A 15,672-nucleotide genomic window follows, 5' to 3' on the forward strand; every position below is an offset into this window, starting at 1 on the left:
CTTGTCCAAGGTCAGTAACCGTGAATAACTCTGACTCATACCATGACAGTCTGCCCAATCCATGCTAGCATCAAAAGCAGACATAAAACCTATTTCTTTACTACCCACAAGGGGCTAAACACAGTGAGGACAAACAAGGACAGACAAACGGATTAAGTTGATTACATTGACCTCAGTGCGTAACTGGTACTTTATTTATCGACCCCGAAAGGATGAAAGGCAAAGTTGACCTTGGCGGAATTTGAACTCAGAACGTAGCGGCAGACGAAATACGGCTACGCATTTCGCTTAGCGTGCTAATGTTTCTGCCAGCTCACCACCTTGTAAAAGTGGCTAACGATGATGGTGATGTCTTATAAGACTAGGATCTGTCCTTGGAAAGTCTCCCAGCCCAAAGTGAAGCAACACTGGGAGTGCCCTCAGCAGAGTGCAGCCTGTGCTAGAGTGCATGGAAAAACAACAGTTGCCCATGTAGCTGTTTTCTGCCCTCCATGGTGCTCATAATGTAAGCTATAGAATGTTATGAACATAACCATGTTGATCTTGATGTTTCAGTACCTCACACCTGTTCCAGCCTGGTGCAGCAGTCTCACACTTCTTCAAAGCCTAACAAAAATACCCGGTTAAATGAGAACATAATTATCAATTATATTGCTTTCTCCCAGTCTAAAAACTCTCAAGTCTTTCCACTGTCCTTGTTATACTAGTTATAATAGCACTTCTCCACGAAGCTCTTGAGGGGTCTAATCAAAATAATTTTGGTGTCTAGCAACAATAAAGGAGAAATAGATAGATAGATAGATAGATAGAGAGAGAGAGAGAGAGAGAGAAAGTATGTTATGCTTAGTTTGTTTATTTATGTTGGTTTGCAAGTGCAAAACAAGTGCTTTCACCTACATTTGCTACAAGGTTTACCTGGGTGACCTTATCAGGGATGAGTACTGAGTGCTTCAGTTTAAACAGTGCTAATAAGTAACCATGTAGAAATAAAGGAGACGAAGACGGAACGTATATCTGGAGGTCATCAAAATTGATATTAATTACTGGGATAATTAAAGGGCTGGATTTGCTGTAGTGAGAGTAGAATTGATAACAAGCATTAATTATAATTTTAGTTTTACCACTATTGTCATTGTCATCGTTAAGTTTCTCATCTTTTTTGTAGTCTGTCTGTGGTATGGGTTGGACAGATTTTTAAATTTACAGTATTTCATTCCTCAAAAGTGCATAGATATTACAGTGTGTATGCTATTGTTATTTAAGCACAGAGTCAAAGGTCAAGCCAGATTGAAGAGAACTGCGGTCAAAAATATTCCGCCCATGATCATCCCATCTTTTTGTGTATCTGCGACTACATTTGAGCCCGATATGGCCAATTTAAATGTGAAAGAGTTAACAGTGCACAGTGTGTGGAATACTCAGGCACTTATGCACTAGTTCAATGAAATACAATATTTCAGTTGATCAAACAACTGAATATTCTTTGTGAACATCAGCAGGAGTGGCTGTGTGGTAAGTAGCTTGCTAACCAACCACATGGTTCCGGGTTCAGTCCCACTGCGTGGCATCTTGGGCAAGTGTCTTCTGCTATAGCCCCGGGCCGACCAATGCCTTGTGAGTGGATTTGGTAGACGGAAACTGAAAGAAGCCTGTCGTATATATGAATATATATATATATATATATATATGTATATGTGTGTCTGTGTTTGTCCCCCTAGCATTGCTTGACAACCGATGCTGGTGTGTTTACGTCCCCGTCACTTAGCGGTTCGGCAAAAGAGACCGATAGAATAAGCACTGGGCTTACAAAGAATAAGTCCCGGGATCGATTTGCTCGACTAAAGGCGGTGCTCCAGCATGGCCGCAGTCAAAATGACTGAAACAAGTAAAAGAGTAAAAGAGTAAAAGAGAGATGCATTTTACTGTTTTTACCGTTTTGAAAAGGGAAGGACACATTAGATGATGTAATCTTAGATAAACAATGCTTGACTGATGGATGGAATGGTCATCACTGGAATGCCTTTGATCGTATGTCTGTTCAGTCAAAGCTGAGCTTAGGCTCAACAACAACAACAACAATTCTGTAAACAGTGCAAATTAAAGTTTCATAATATTTGGTCATCCCTGTTTATCAGCTGAGAGAATCCGATGACATGGAAGCAATTAATGAAAGCAATTGATTGATGTTCCTAGCAGTGGTCGTTCCATTTTCATAAGTTGACCATATTGATATTATGGACTTCTGACTCACCAATTGTTTGAGTACATGTTTCATTGTTTATTTGAACTGTACACTTAATTGCATATGTCTGGCTTCCCTTAAATGTCAGGAGTAGTTATCAGATCTGTGAATGTTGATCCTCTCCAGGGGGAGATTTTCCCCTCATCCAGTAAATGCCATGAAACTGGAGTTACAGTGTATAGATTAAAAGTCCCTTGATGGGGCTTAGGAAACAGCCAGTCATTTATCTTTATTGTAAGGTATGTTATAAGATTAAGTATCTGAAACATGTGGTATCCATTTTGAAGATGCTAGGATATTTGTGGCCGGAGAAACAAGAATCCAGTGAAATGATTATGTGGACACTCACATATTGACTTGAATTTAATATAATAATATTATATAAAGTGTTGACATCCTTTATTGTCATCGATATTATGGTGATACTCATAATCAATATCTGTGGCTGGAACGCTGATGTCAATCAAATTCAATAATTGTCTGCGTTGACCATGAACAGAGCATCCAGTGAAGTCGTTACAGTGGTGGTTTAGTTTTGTGCCATATTTATTTATATGAATATATGTGGTATGTAGAAGTGGTGAGGGAGCATCTGTGAGAAATGAACATTTATTTTTTAACCTGTTTCACACACAATCTCAAAATTGAACTGATTACCGAATGCAAGAAATGCTAAATTGCTATTGAATAAAAAATAACACATCCACCTTCCCTTCGAGGAGAAGTAATGCAATTTATCTATGTTTGGTGCAACAAATGATAGGAAAAAAATATAGATAATGTAGGATTGGCTTTTTATGGTTATTGATTGCATGAAGATAATCAAATGTTTAATATACACTTAGTCTAAATCAATATGATTAATATTAATACCAAATATTGTGAAGCTGGATACTAATTATTCCCTGAAGGGTTCTCCTACATAGCAACATAATTTACTGTGAATGTACTTTGGGTGTTTGCACTGGAGAAAGAAAGACTAGCTTAGAGAGATGTCGGTAAACATCACTAACGGTCCCTTGAGTGCCGTTAGTAGAGTTCATTCTGTTGCAAGGATTCAGATCAGGTGTGTAGTCTGAAGGTAATTTATTCCTTTCCTCCAGTTGTCATAAAGGCCCTGGAAAAGGCCAGAAGTATTTCTCTGCCTGCTCTGACTATTGTCATTGTCATGTATCATACACTTTACAGTGCAAGGCGGCAAGCTGGCAGAAACGTTAGTGTGCCGGGTGAAATGCTTAGCGGTATTTCGTCTGTTGTTACGTTCTGAGTTCAAGTTCCGCTGAGGTCGACTTTGCCTTTCATCCTTTCGGGGTCGATAAATTAAGCACCAGTTACGCACTGGGGTCGATGTAATCGACTTAATCCGTTTGTATGTCCTTGTTTGTCCCCTCTATGTTTAGCCCCTTGTGGGTAGTAAAAAAAAAAAAAAATAAGTATTTCGTCTGTCGTTACGTTCTGAGTTCAAATTCTGCTGAGGTCGACTTTGCTTTCATCCTTTCGGGGTCGATAAATAAAGTACCAGTTTCGCACTGGGGTCGATGTAATCGATTTAATCCGTTTGTCTGTCCTTGCTTGTCCCCTCTATGTCTCATTGTTCTTGACACAGTCGAGATTTTGTGCAACTGAAACCTGAGAGTCTTTTTGGTCAGCTAAAAGCAGTTTTGGCAGACACGCGTTTCATACCCAAATCTTTAATGATGATGGACTGAACTGAACCGTAACTAATCTGCACAACCTCTGATTACTCATGGGTGGTGATTCAATGATTTCCCTCTCAATTCTGATGGTTGCAGGCTTCCCCGAATGTTTGTCACTATCGACATTTTTTCAGCCATCTTGAAAATATCTGAACCATTCGTACACTTGTTTGTGGCTCATACACTCCTCTCCATACACTTTCTGCAACTTTGTGTTGGCCTCTGAGCAGGTGTTGCCATGACGACTGTCTCTGTCATGGTCAATGCGATGATCACACGTTACATACATTACTTCGAAGCACTGCTGTAAACAGCGGAAGCGAACTAGAATGTTAAAACTTTGTGCACAAGCATAGCAGACATCAATGTCAATCTGTGCCAAGTGACTTCACTCTGTGTGCGTCAGCTTCGTTACCATGGCAACAATCCGGATACTTATTGATCAGACCTCGTACAGTAATTGTATATGAATTTCTTTCATTATTACAGGAAAATAAGAATTTACAGAGAACAAATAGTTAAGCCTCTGTTTATCATTAGGTGCTCTCTGTCTCTACTATTTGTGTTGAGTTCAAATCCCATAAAACTTGACTATCCTTTATCCTTTCAAACTGTTGTTTAAACTCATGGTCAGTACTGCTTGAGCAGAACTATGAGGAAAAGTAGTTCAGCCGAAACCATTATATATGTAATACTATATTAGTCAGTGTAGTTCTAAACATCTTTTTGAAGAAGGTAGGGAGTGATTTAAGGGAAGTTTGTTTACTACTGATAGGTTGAAGATCCATACCAAGGCTTTTTGTAATTAAAATGATATTAATTGATAACAGGGAAGAATAAATCAGAAAGGCATATAACAGATATTGATGGAAAAGTTGTGTGTTCACCTCTTCAGCAAGACACTTGCTCTTGTCCTTCTGTCATACTTTCATAGTCTTCAATACTTAATCTCACTTAGTTGAGGTAGGCCTTGTCTTGCTGGTACTTGGTAACCTCTCTGGTGCTGGTGCCACACAGAAAAGCACTTAGTACGCTCGGTAAAGTGGTTGGCATTAGGAAGGGCATTCAGCTGTAGAAACAACACCAAAGCAGACATTGGAGTTCAGTGCTGCCCTCTGGTTTGTCAGTTCATGTTGTACCATCCTATCCATTCCAGCATCGGAAAAGGAATGTTAATGCTGATGGTGATGGTGATGATGATGAGATAGCAAGTGCTCAGATTGTACCAGGTATATAAAATTCAATGTTAAACAAAATGAGACGGAATCCAAGCAAACATAAGTTGATGATAGGCAGTGTACTGGTTGAACTAATGTAAGTACACTAAACAAAGAGATGGACAGGTAGTTGTTAATGACATCGAAGCATTTATAAAACAGTATAAATATATGTTTATGTATTTGTTTTTCTAGATTCTTGATGTGAAAACGTGTGTTGAAACAAATATTGTTATACTCTTGTCCTGCCTATTCCATTTTGTCTTTTTGTGGTATGTATCTCTACCTGTGCATGCGTTTATGTTTGTATTCGTGTACAGAGACACAAGTAGGATAAGAGGAGACACATGGGTCAGAAAGTCACTGAAGAGGTCACAGAGTGTGTGATGAAAGAATTTTGACAGATGAATAAACTAAAAATAATAATAATAATAAAACTAAAGTGAAGATCAAATAGATAGTGTGTGTGTTGAATTGACAAAAGATAAGCAGAAAAACAGGAAAATGAGAGTTTATAGTTGTTCTTCATTGATAGATATTCTGAAAATTCATGTTCTATTACAAATGAAAGAAAGAAAGAATGAAAGATCAGAGGGTCGCTTCACAGTAGTTCTTCAAATTTATGTAGGTAGATATCTGGAGAGTTCATATTCAAACCTCTCACTGCAAAATTATTTTTGGTTGACTGCCCCACTCCCATTTTTTTTGTTTTGTCTGAAACTACCATTACCAAGTGTCTTCTTTCACCTCTGAACATAGTGGGGGTTTAATTTGGGGGGAGATTTAGCAGCTATTGTTAGCAGATCAAACAACCACATAGAAAGTTTTTGTTGACTTTTTGTTAGACATTAGTAGTAAGTATTGGTGGATAATCTAGCACCAACTAACCAACCAACCAATTAACTGATCCAATACTTAGTTATAGATAAGTAGACAAAAGGAAATGATGTTTACCTATCTAGGTGTTGATAGGTAAATTACAAGAGCAGTATTTCACTTAATTTACACTTCTTCATTGTGTGTTACTTGTGTTTCTGATTTATGCTCTTTATAACCGACTGGATTTTCTAATTTTTCTTGTAAATACTTTCTGTGATATCTTTAACTAACAGTTGTCATATTCAGTAATATATCTCCTTTGTCATTGGCAGTGGTAGCAGTATTTTTATGTTTGCTTTTCTGTGCTGGCATGGGTTGGATAGGACTTTTTGAATCAGTATTTTACAACCGGATATTCTTCTTAGTGCCAAACCTTTTCATTGTCTCTTATTACATGCAGGGATACAGCCTACCGTTTCTCAAAATCAGGATAGGTGCAGGGCATGGCTGTCATTAAGAAGTTCACTTTATAACCTCGTGGTTTTGGGTTTAATTGTACTGTGTGGCACATTGGGTAAATGTCTTCTACTATAACCCCAGGTTGACGAAAACCTTTCAAGTGAATTTGATAAACAGAGATTGAAAGAAGCCTGTTAATGAATGTAGGTGTGAGGCCAAGTAAGAGTTGGAGTGAAAGTAAATATTCAAGACAACAGAGTTAAGAGAGTGAATGTGATATGGAGATGAAAGAAGAGAAGGAACGATATGAAATAACAAAGCTTGTGATGACACTGTATCTTTAGTTATCTCACTCTCTCAGTCTCTTCTAATTTATTTTATCAGGTGAAAAATTTGTGTGCAATTAGTCAACTAAATTTTTCAAAATATAAGAGTCAGCCCTAATATACTAATAATATATCTGGACATTGTAAAGAGATGCTGCAAAAATTTCTTTGGCGCATTTGTGGCCTCTGCTTACCATTCACTGGTAGGCCAAAATGCTGTTGACTGTTGTCATATAACAGTGTCATTGCTCTCTCTCTCTCTTGATATTTTTGTCAATCTCTTAAGTGGAAAATTCTTAATGTTTGCTTTAGAAATGGAAGTGAATTAAAATCCCTCTAAGATATTGGATGGGAGGAACATTGCGGCCACAGCTGCAATTCTGAAGTCTTTCTTTAATAATAATAATAATAAAACATTGTGTACAGTGCTCAGGTGCACTACAACTCATCTAAAGTGTATGTATAGTACATAGAGTACTGTACAAACGTCAGGAAAAGAACAGTGCATGAGTCATGACATACACATATGTGTATGAGTATGGAAGGGGGACAATCAGTTGAAGTTTCGGCAGATTTCGGAAAGCATGAGGGCCTTAAAGGATGCAGTGTCATTTTGAAGGTGTGATTGAAGTCAAAACAAAGACATTGGAAGAGAAGCAAACACTGTTGCAAAAAGCTGCAAGAACATAATTTCTTTTTACACTGGATTTTTGAGACGAGATTTTGTAATAGTTTCATGAAAAATGTCAAGTTTTGCAAAGTGTAGATGTGAATTTATGCGAATCAAATGTTTTATTCTTTAACCTTCTGACAGTAATCCCTTCCCTTTCCTCTCTTCCTCAGACCCTTAGTCTTGCATGTTGCTAGGTGATCTCACTTGTGCTGGTACCATGAAAAAAAGCACCCAGTACACTCAGTAAAGTGATTGGTGTCAGGAAAGCATCCAACCACAGAAACCATTCCAAAGCAGAAATTGGAGTATGACTCACTCTTCCAATTTGTCAGCACTTATTGAACCATCCAACCCATGCCAGCATACAATAGAGATGTTAAATGATTGATTACATAGATTTACAGAAACATAGTGGTTCTATAACTTGATGTAAGTTTCAGCCAACCCAATTAAAGTTCTTCCCTGGTTTGAATCGTTTTTTTTAACAACTTTTTTTTTGTTGAACAACTTGGTTAATTATCATTGATAGAACAGCAACTTTTTACTATTCTTGGATAAATATAAGTACCAGTAATAAACCGAACCCAATCTAATCAATTACAACCACTTCTCTAGCAAATAAATGGTAGCGCTAATTTATATCAAACATTGCCAGATCAGACTGGGCCTGGTGCAGCCTTCTGGCTTCCCAGACCCCAGTTGCACCATCCAACCCATGCCAGCATGGAAAGCGGACGCTAAACGATGATGATGATGATTAGAAATCATTAACATTATCAGCATTGCCATAGACCTGAATACTATGTCTTGGGATTTGCTTGTGTTACATATTACACCAGATGACCAAAACAATGTATATAACATTTTCAGTTGACCAACAGGTTTTTTTTTTCATCTAGTTTCAGCTCACGAGCTGTGGCCATGCTGGGGCATTCTATAAAAGTGATATTAAAAATTTTAAAAAACTGGATTTTATAGATAAATTCCCTTAAAAGAAATTTTCTAGGCGCAGGAGTGGCTGTGTGGTAAGTAGCTTGCTTACCAACCACATGGTTCCGGGTTCAGTCCCACTGCGTGGCACCTTGGGCAAGTGTCTTCTACTATAGCCTCGGGCCGACCAAAGCCTTGTGAGTGGATTTGGTAGACGGAAACTGAAAGAAGCCCATCATATATATATGTATGTATATATATATATATATGCGTGTGTGTGTTTGTGTGTCTGTGTTTGTCCCCCTAGCATTGCTTGACAACCGATGCTGGTGTGTTTATGTCCCCGTTACTTAGCGGTTCGGCAAAAGAGACCGATAGAATAAGTACTGGGCTTGCAAAAGAATAAGTCCCGGGGTCGAGTTGCTCGATTAAAGGCGGTGCTCCAGCATGGCCGCAGTCAAATGACTGAAACAAGTAAAAGAGTAAAAGAGTAAATCTATTTCAGAAATTTAAAATTGAGAGGAGATGAAGGAATAAGATGTAGGAAAAAAAATGACCTCTCAAAAATCTCTCTCCAATTTTCAAAATAATAGTCTTCAAGTTGTTAAAGTATAAAAATTGATATCTAAAACGTTCGCCTTAATCGCTGTTATCTCATGCTTTTACAGTTGGTATCACACTTTGTTGAACAACTAATGTTTGATGATGTTTTTACCTCATCATGAAAACCAGTAGCACTTTAGTTCCTTATTAAATATTCATATTCTAATGATTTTCCTTTGTCTGTGTGATTGAGGGAAAAATGCTTCTGGAGCAGAATTTCATTAAGAGCTAATGAAATATTTACTGCAAAGGTAAAGAACATTATGTTGTTGAACATTATGTCTTAGTGGTTGAATAAATCTTTTATTTCATGGACAGATTATTGAAATGTCTTAATAGTGTTTGATGTAACTGGAACATTAGAAAATATATTCATTAGATACAAATAAAATATGATAAATTAAATAGAATTTCTGTGAATTCTTTTATAGTTTGATGTATATTTTATTGATGGCATATCCAGTGAGAAACAAAAGCAAAGAACTTAATAAAGAAGTGCTACTTGTACACTTTTACAGTGGAGGAGGCACATGGCCTCGTGGTTAGAGTAGCAGACTTGTGGTTGCGGGATCGCGGGTTCGAATCTCAGACCGGGCGATGTGTGTGTTTATGAGCAAAAACACCTAAGCTCCACACAGCTCCGGCAGGAGGTAATGGCAAACTTCTGCTGACTCTTTCACCACAACTTTATTTCTCTCACTCTTTCTTCCTGCATCTAGCAGCTCACTTGCGATGGATGGGTTTGCTGTATGAAGATATTGTTGGGGTTTTCTCTACAACTGAAGGTACTAAGGGCACAGCAAGGTTAAAGGCTTAAATGGGTAAATATCATTGATCATAACCTTGGATCAACCCAAGCCTTGTGAGTGAAATAGTATTGATGGAAACTGTATGGAAGCCTGTTAAATTGTACCTGTAATTGAAATATTTTGTCACATGCTGATTCTGCCTAAGGATTGCATTAACCCATTAGCATTTGAACCAGTCATATGTGGCCCGAATATTCTACCTGTTTTATGCTCAAACTGTCCGGATCTGGCCTCCCACACCTATGTTGTTGTTTTGTTCCTTCTCGAGCCATGCCTGGCTCATAAGGGCCGGTTTCTCGGTTTCTTGGCATATAGGTTCTCCACCTGGATGGGACGCCAGTCCGTCACAGGTGAGCCGTAAGATGCAGGAAGAAAGAGTGAGAGAAAGTTGTGGCGAAAGAGTCTGCAGAAGTTCACCATTACCTTCTGCTGGAGCCGCGTAGAGCTTACGTGTTTCGCTCATAAACACACACATCACCCGGTCTGAGATTCGAACCGGCAATCCCTCGACCACGAGTCCGCTGCTCTAACCACTAGGCCATATGCCTCCACTCCCACACCTATCCTACAATGGCATTCAAAAAATAAACAATCACATCATTAAAATCTTGAAGCAACTTGATAAGGTATGATTAATTCAAAACATTGTGAATAAGCATTACATTTAACCAAGTAATCTGAATGCTAAAGAGTTAAAGATACATGTGTCTGTGGAATACTCAGCCACTTACATACTAATTCACTGAGTTCAGCTGAGCAAATAACAGACTACTCATTAACGGTGATCCCTATTTTGAAAGCAATATGCATCAATACTACCAGATATTACTGGTTTAAAATATTCAGCTCCTTTTGTACTTAACAAATTTTAACTCTTTGAATGTTAAAGGGTTAAATATATAAAAAATATCTTATGAAACAGTGTTCATATTTATTTTATCATCATATAGTTTATTGCCCTTTAATTACCAAGCTAATGAAGGAGTCTCAGATCTTTTCGGTTTGAACGGCAGTTTTTAAAAATAATTTCCACGTAACTAAACACTTTTAAACTTCATATACTAGTAGAATGTGTTTATAAAACATCTTTTTCTCTTGGCTTTATTGAGAAAATTCTATAGTTTGTAAGATATTTGTTGTTTTTTTTCTTCAATTTCTGCAATTTCAACCAATCAATGACGTCAGTTGATGTGAAAACATTCTGTGCCGTATGAATATGTCCCTCGTTTAAGAAACAGATTGGGTTTATTTACATTTCTGAAGGAAAAAAGATATCCTTCCCCCTACCCCTAACCCTAAGTCCAACCCTAACCCTAAAATAGATTGAAATGCAATAGATCAATACTAGGGTCATAATTATGGGTGACAATTTCAGATGACACCGCTAGAAAAAACTGCCGTTCAAACTGAAAAGATTCGGAGTCTCTATGTGTTCACTCAACCTGTCAGAAATAGCAGTTGAAATTCCCCTAAATCATGACCATCTTAAAAACAGGAAAGAAACATTATACAGATTAATCTTAGATATTCTATCTATATGAAAAATGGAATGGTCAGGATTGGAATGTCTTTAATCATAGGTCTGCTGGATATGAGCTGATCTGCACTAAGATAACATTTATTTATATTTTTTAATACACCATTACATTTTTATCTGAAATTTAATCATTTTCTTTTGTTTATTTTTCTCTTTTTTTTCTTTTCAGTAATCGGTCCCATGGAGGTATCCAGGTCTGTTGGAATAAAGGCCAAATTCCACCCATTTCTCAAGTTTGGAACCCATTTTCAAATGATATTCCATGGGCAATATTTTGTCACCATCCTCTTATCTATAATCCTAAAGAATCTGAAACAGCTTACTTCAACGTTGATGATTTTATGGACACCTTAGCGGACTGCCTTAACAAATGCTACAACCGGAAACGACCCAACGAAAACGCAACGATTGTTGAAGGGGCCATTTTATTGAAGAATTATGTAAATTTGCCATCAGTATTCTTCAATTCAAATTCTCTGGGTTTCAGCCGTGATCGGAATGGGTTCTGTTTCTAATAGAGAACAATTTGGAGGCAGAAGAGATAATGCCGGGCAATACAGTTAAAACTGTTGTATGATATACTGGAAAATGGTTGTATCATCACTAGCTTTAACATGAGAGGATGAAAGTAGAAGAATGCCGACATGGAGCAGAAAAACAAAAAGAGAAACTGCTGAAGAAGAAGAACTGTAATATAGAAAGAAAAAAAAAATTGTCTTCTCTTTTATGATGGAAATATTTTTCAATTTTATTATCAATGTTTTACCATTTTCTTTGGTTTCTTTTTGGAGTTAGATGAGAAAATGTTCAAATGTGGGAATATATAAAAATATCAAGAAATATATGTATATTTAGATTATTTTTTTGTTATTTTTTAGAACATTTTTGTTATTCTATGCACCATTGTCATTTTTCTTCTTCATTGGCAATGTAATTAAGGTAATTTAAAGTGAATATTGTTCAAGTAATTTCTACATTGGTTAGACAATTTTAGATGTAAAATAAAGGATTTTTGTTTTCTAATAAGGACTGAAAATTATGTGTGTAATACACACACACACACACACACATACATACACTGTATATGCGTGTATGTATATGTATGTAGTTGCCATAAGACCAGTGGCGATGAAAAAGCAACAACAAAAACCCCTCAAAAATCCCATGCCATATTATTCCTTTCAGCTTAGGAATTTCTGATGATTGCCAAATTGATCTCAATTCCTGGTATGAAACTGATTGATAAAGTGACTGATATGAGAATATAATATTGCTTTATTATTAAAAATAGTCATCCATACATATATAACTTTGTGCACACATACACCTGTTGAGAGATGTACCACCCATGTGCTAGCAAAGATCAGTGGTTCTCAGTCTTTTGGACCCAATGGTGCAATGGAGATCACTGGTGCAGTTAAAAGGGAAAGTTAGAAATATAGAAAACCGTTGCTTACCTTGTGTTATTAATCACACATGTGCTCATTTTAGCAAGATGTTCAGCCTTTGATTATTATATTTAAGTTATATTTTTAAAATTCTGTGGCACACTATAGAAGAAAGAATAGGAAAGAAAATGAAATAGAAGGTGTGAGATAAAAAAAAAATGCCTATGAATTTATTTGAACGTGAGGAATATCCCCGATTGCTAGTCATAGACTATAGTTGTTTATTTACTAATATTTGCAAACTAAGTTCAAAACAGATAATAATTCTTTAACACAAGAACATTCTTTAGTTAAATTTATCAAATTTTCAAAACAGTTTATTCTGAAATATTTTCTCTTTATCACATTTTGTATTCTAAATTTTGTTTGATACTTTTTTAATGTCTTGGTGGTTTAATTAAAGAAACAGAATATTAATTATTATACTCTGATATATTTAGACCCATCTTGCTTGTTATAATTACAATGTTTCGCTGGTGTTCATTCTGGCTTTCTTCTATGGTGCTAGTTTGTTCTTCTGTTGTTTATATAAGGGACATTCTCTTTAATAGACTAAACATAGACACAAACACTCGGAATCTTTAATTAGCACCATAGCTATAAAATAAACTAGGTTTAAAGCTCCTAATTTCAGTTACCTAATTATCTTATAGAAGAATTGGATAATGAATATAAGCATTGATTAATTGTGAAGTGTAGTAGGTTAGTGCTAATGAGTGATGGTTGTGAGTTCGACCCCTGGCTTAATCATAAATATATAAGGTAACAAACTAAGGAAAAGAATTCCTTCAAAGGGGTGTGTGATTGTCGAAGGGCATCCAGCTGTAGAAACTCAGCCAGATCAGATTGGAGCCTGGTGCAGCCATCTGGTTCGCTAGTCCTCAGTCAAATCATCCAGCCCATGATAGCATGGAAAGCAGACATTAAATGATGATGATAATATATATATATATATATATATTCATACACACATACACTTGCTCAATGTATCAAAACTAGTGTATCATAAATAGCAGGGAATGTCCATTCTGTGGGCAAAAGAATGAGAACAATTATCTCCCCACCCTGCCCTAGATTTAATAAAGGGTTTAATTCCAAATTCTGAGAACATTTCTGAATATGACAGACACCTGAAAAAGGCTGGAGAGTACAATGACTGAAATTTTGTGATTATAACAACCAAGATGAAGAGAGCAGTTCAAATATATCAGTATATGATGATGATGATGATAATTCTTCCTCTCAGAAATACAAAGAAATTAGTATTTGTTCTTTTAACTATGTTGCTGGATTAGTTAATATTGTGATAAAGGAATAAAAATTATCTTTAGCCCCAAAATCTATATAATACACTCTATGTAAATATTCCTTGTTCTTGTTTATAATTCAAAGTTATGAATACACATTTCTAAAGAATGGAACATGAATAAGTACTTTGTGAAACTTTGGTGCTGATGGAAATCTTAGCACATAGAAGAGTTGTGTCATGACATGATTGAGGAAAGGAGTTGCTAAACTGAGTTGTTATTTGTAGATTTGTATGAAGAACTTACACGAAAGTTATATTACAAATGGTAGTTATAACATCTTGGTCGACCTGTGATACTGTCTTACATTCAATGATTTTATTCATATTAGTAAAGGAGCTTAGAAAAGGCAAATATGTTATAATCTCAATGTTTTCTTTGACAAATTTGAGATTTCATATCAATTTACAAAACTTAAGATAACATGACAAAAATATTATTATAATTATATAATGGCTACATTAGCAAGTTTACATAACTTTATATTTCTTCACTGTCAAAAACCATAATAATATATTTAATTTGTTAATATTAAATGGAATACTAAGCTAAAAAGTTAGCTGAAACCTGATGTATTTTATATCAAATCATTAATAAAATAAATAACAATCAAGGATTGAGGTTAATTTAATCAACTGCTCAATGAAATGTGTGGAGTTGTATCTAAGTAAAAAAAATGTGTTGTTTGGATATGATTTTATGTGTGAAAAAACAAATGAGAAATTGATCTTGTGAATCTCTATGTCAACAGCATTTTGGTACTATTAAAAGAGAGAATTTTTGAAAATATTTCTTATATGTCCTTTGAATTGTTAATAATAATAATTATTTTTTTGAAATTTTAGAATAATTCTATTTGAAAAGAAAATGGTTTTATTTTAGTCAGGAATGAGAAATTAGATTCAGGACTTTTTCACTCATTTAAAAAATGTTTGATTTGTCAAATTTTAGTTTTTAAAATTTCAAAGTGTAGTTAGAAGAGTCAAGCTAACATTTTTAAAACAAAAGAATGGAATTCAAATTCAGTTTTAAATTTAATTTAAATAAAAACAACCTTGATTATATTTTTTTGTTGATTTGAATTTGAAATTCAAATGAATTTTGTAATTGAATTTTGATGTATTTAAATTTCAAAATTAAAACAAAAAAATATATCACTCATTCTTTTTGAATTTCAAATTCTGAAGATGAAAAAATAGACAAAAATATCAAAAACAAAAAGCACTTCTCAATTTTATCGTTCAACATGGATGTGTTGTTAAGAATCTTATTTTGTAGCCACATGGTTTCGGGTTTGGTGGCATTTTAACATTCAGGTTGACCAATATCATGTCTGTGAAATATTTGGTAGAAGGAAGATGTGTGGAATGCTGTGTGTATGTATATATATGTGCATACACACACATACACACACACTCACACACACACACACCACACACACACACACACACATGCATAATGTGCCTGTGTATATGCTTTTTTCATGTGTGGATGTGTATATATGTGTGCATATATAACTATATGTATACATATGTATGTTTAAGTGTGTATGTGTGTGTATCTTCTAATTTATATAAACATTGTCAAGAAAACCAAAAACTGAAA

General features: G+C 35.5%; 1 protein-coding gene across 1 annotated transcript in view; it reads left to right on the plus strand.

Moving 5' to 3' along the window:
- Window positions 1-13,201, plus strand: part of LOC115217966 (tumor protein p63-regulated gene 1-like protein) — a 59,558-nt gene extending 46,357 nt beyond the window's left edge. The window contains exon 5 of the mRNA XM_029787693.2: window positions 11,482-13,201. Coding sequence (XP_029643553.1) covers window positions 11,482-11,827 — 346 coding nt within the window. The 3' untranslated portion in view covers window positions 11,828-13,201. The remainder of the gene's footprint in view (window positions 1-11,481) is intronic.
- The last annotated feature ends 2,471 nt before the right edge of the window (window positions 13,202-15,672 follow it).

This window comes from Octopus sinensis, linkage group LG12, assembly GCF_006345805.1.
Source record: "Octopus sinensis linkage group LG12, ASM634580v1, whole genome shotgun sequence".
Classification (NCBI taxonomy): Eukaryota; Metazoa; Mollusca; class Cephalopoda; order Octopoda; family Octopodidae; genus Octopus; species Octopus sinensis.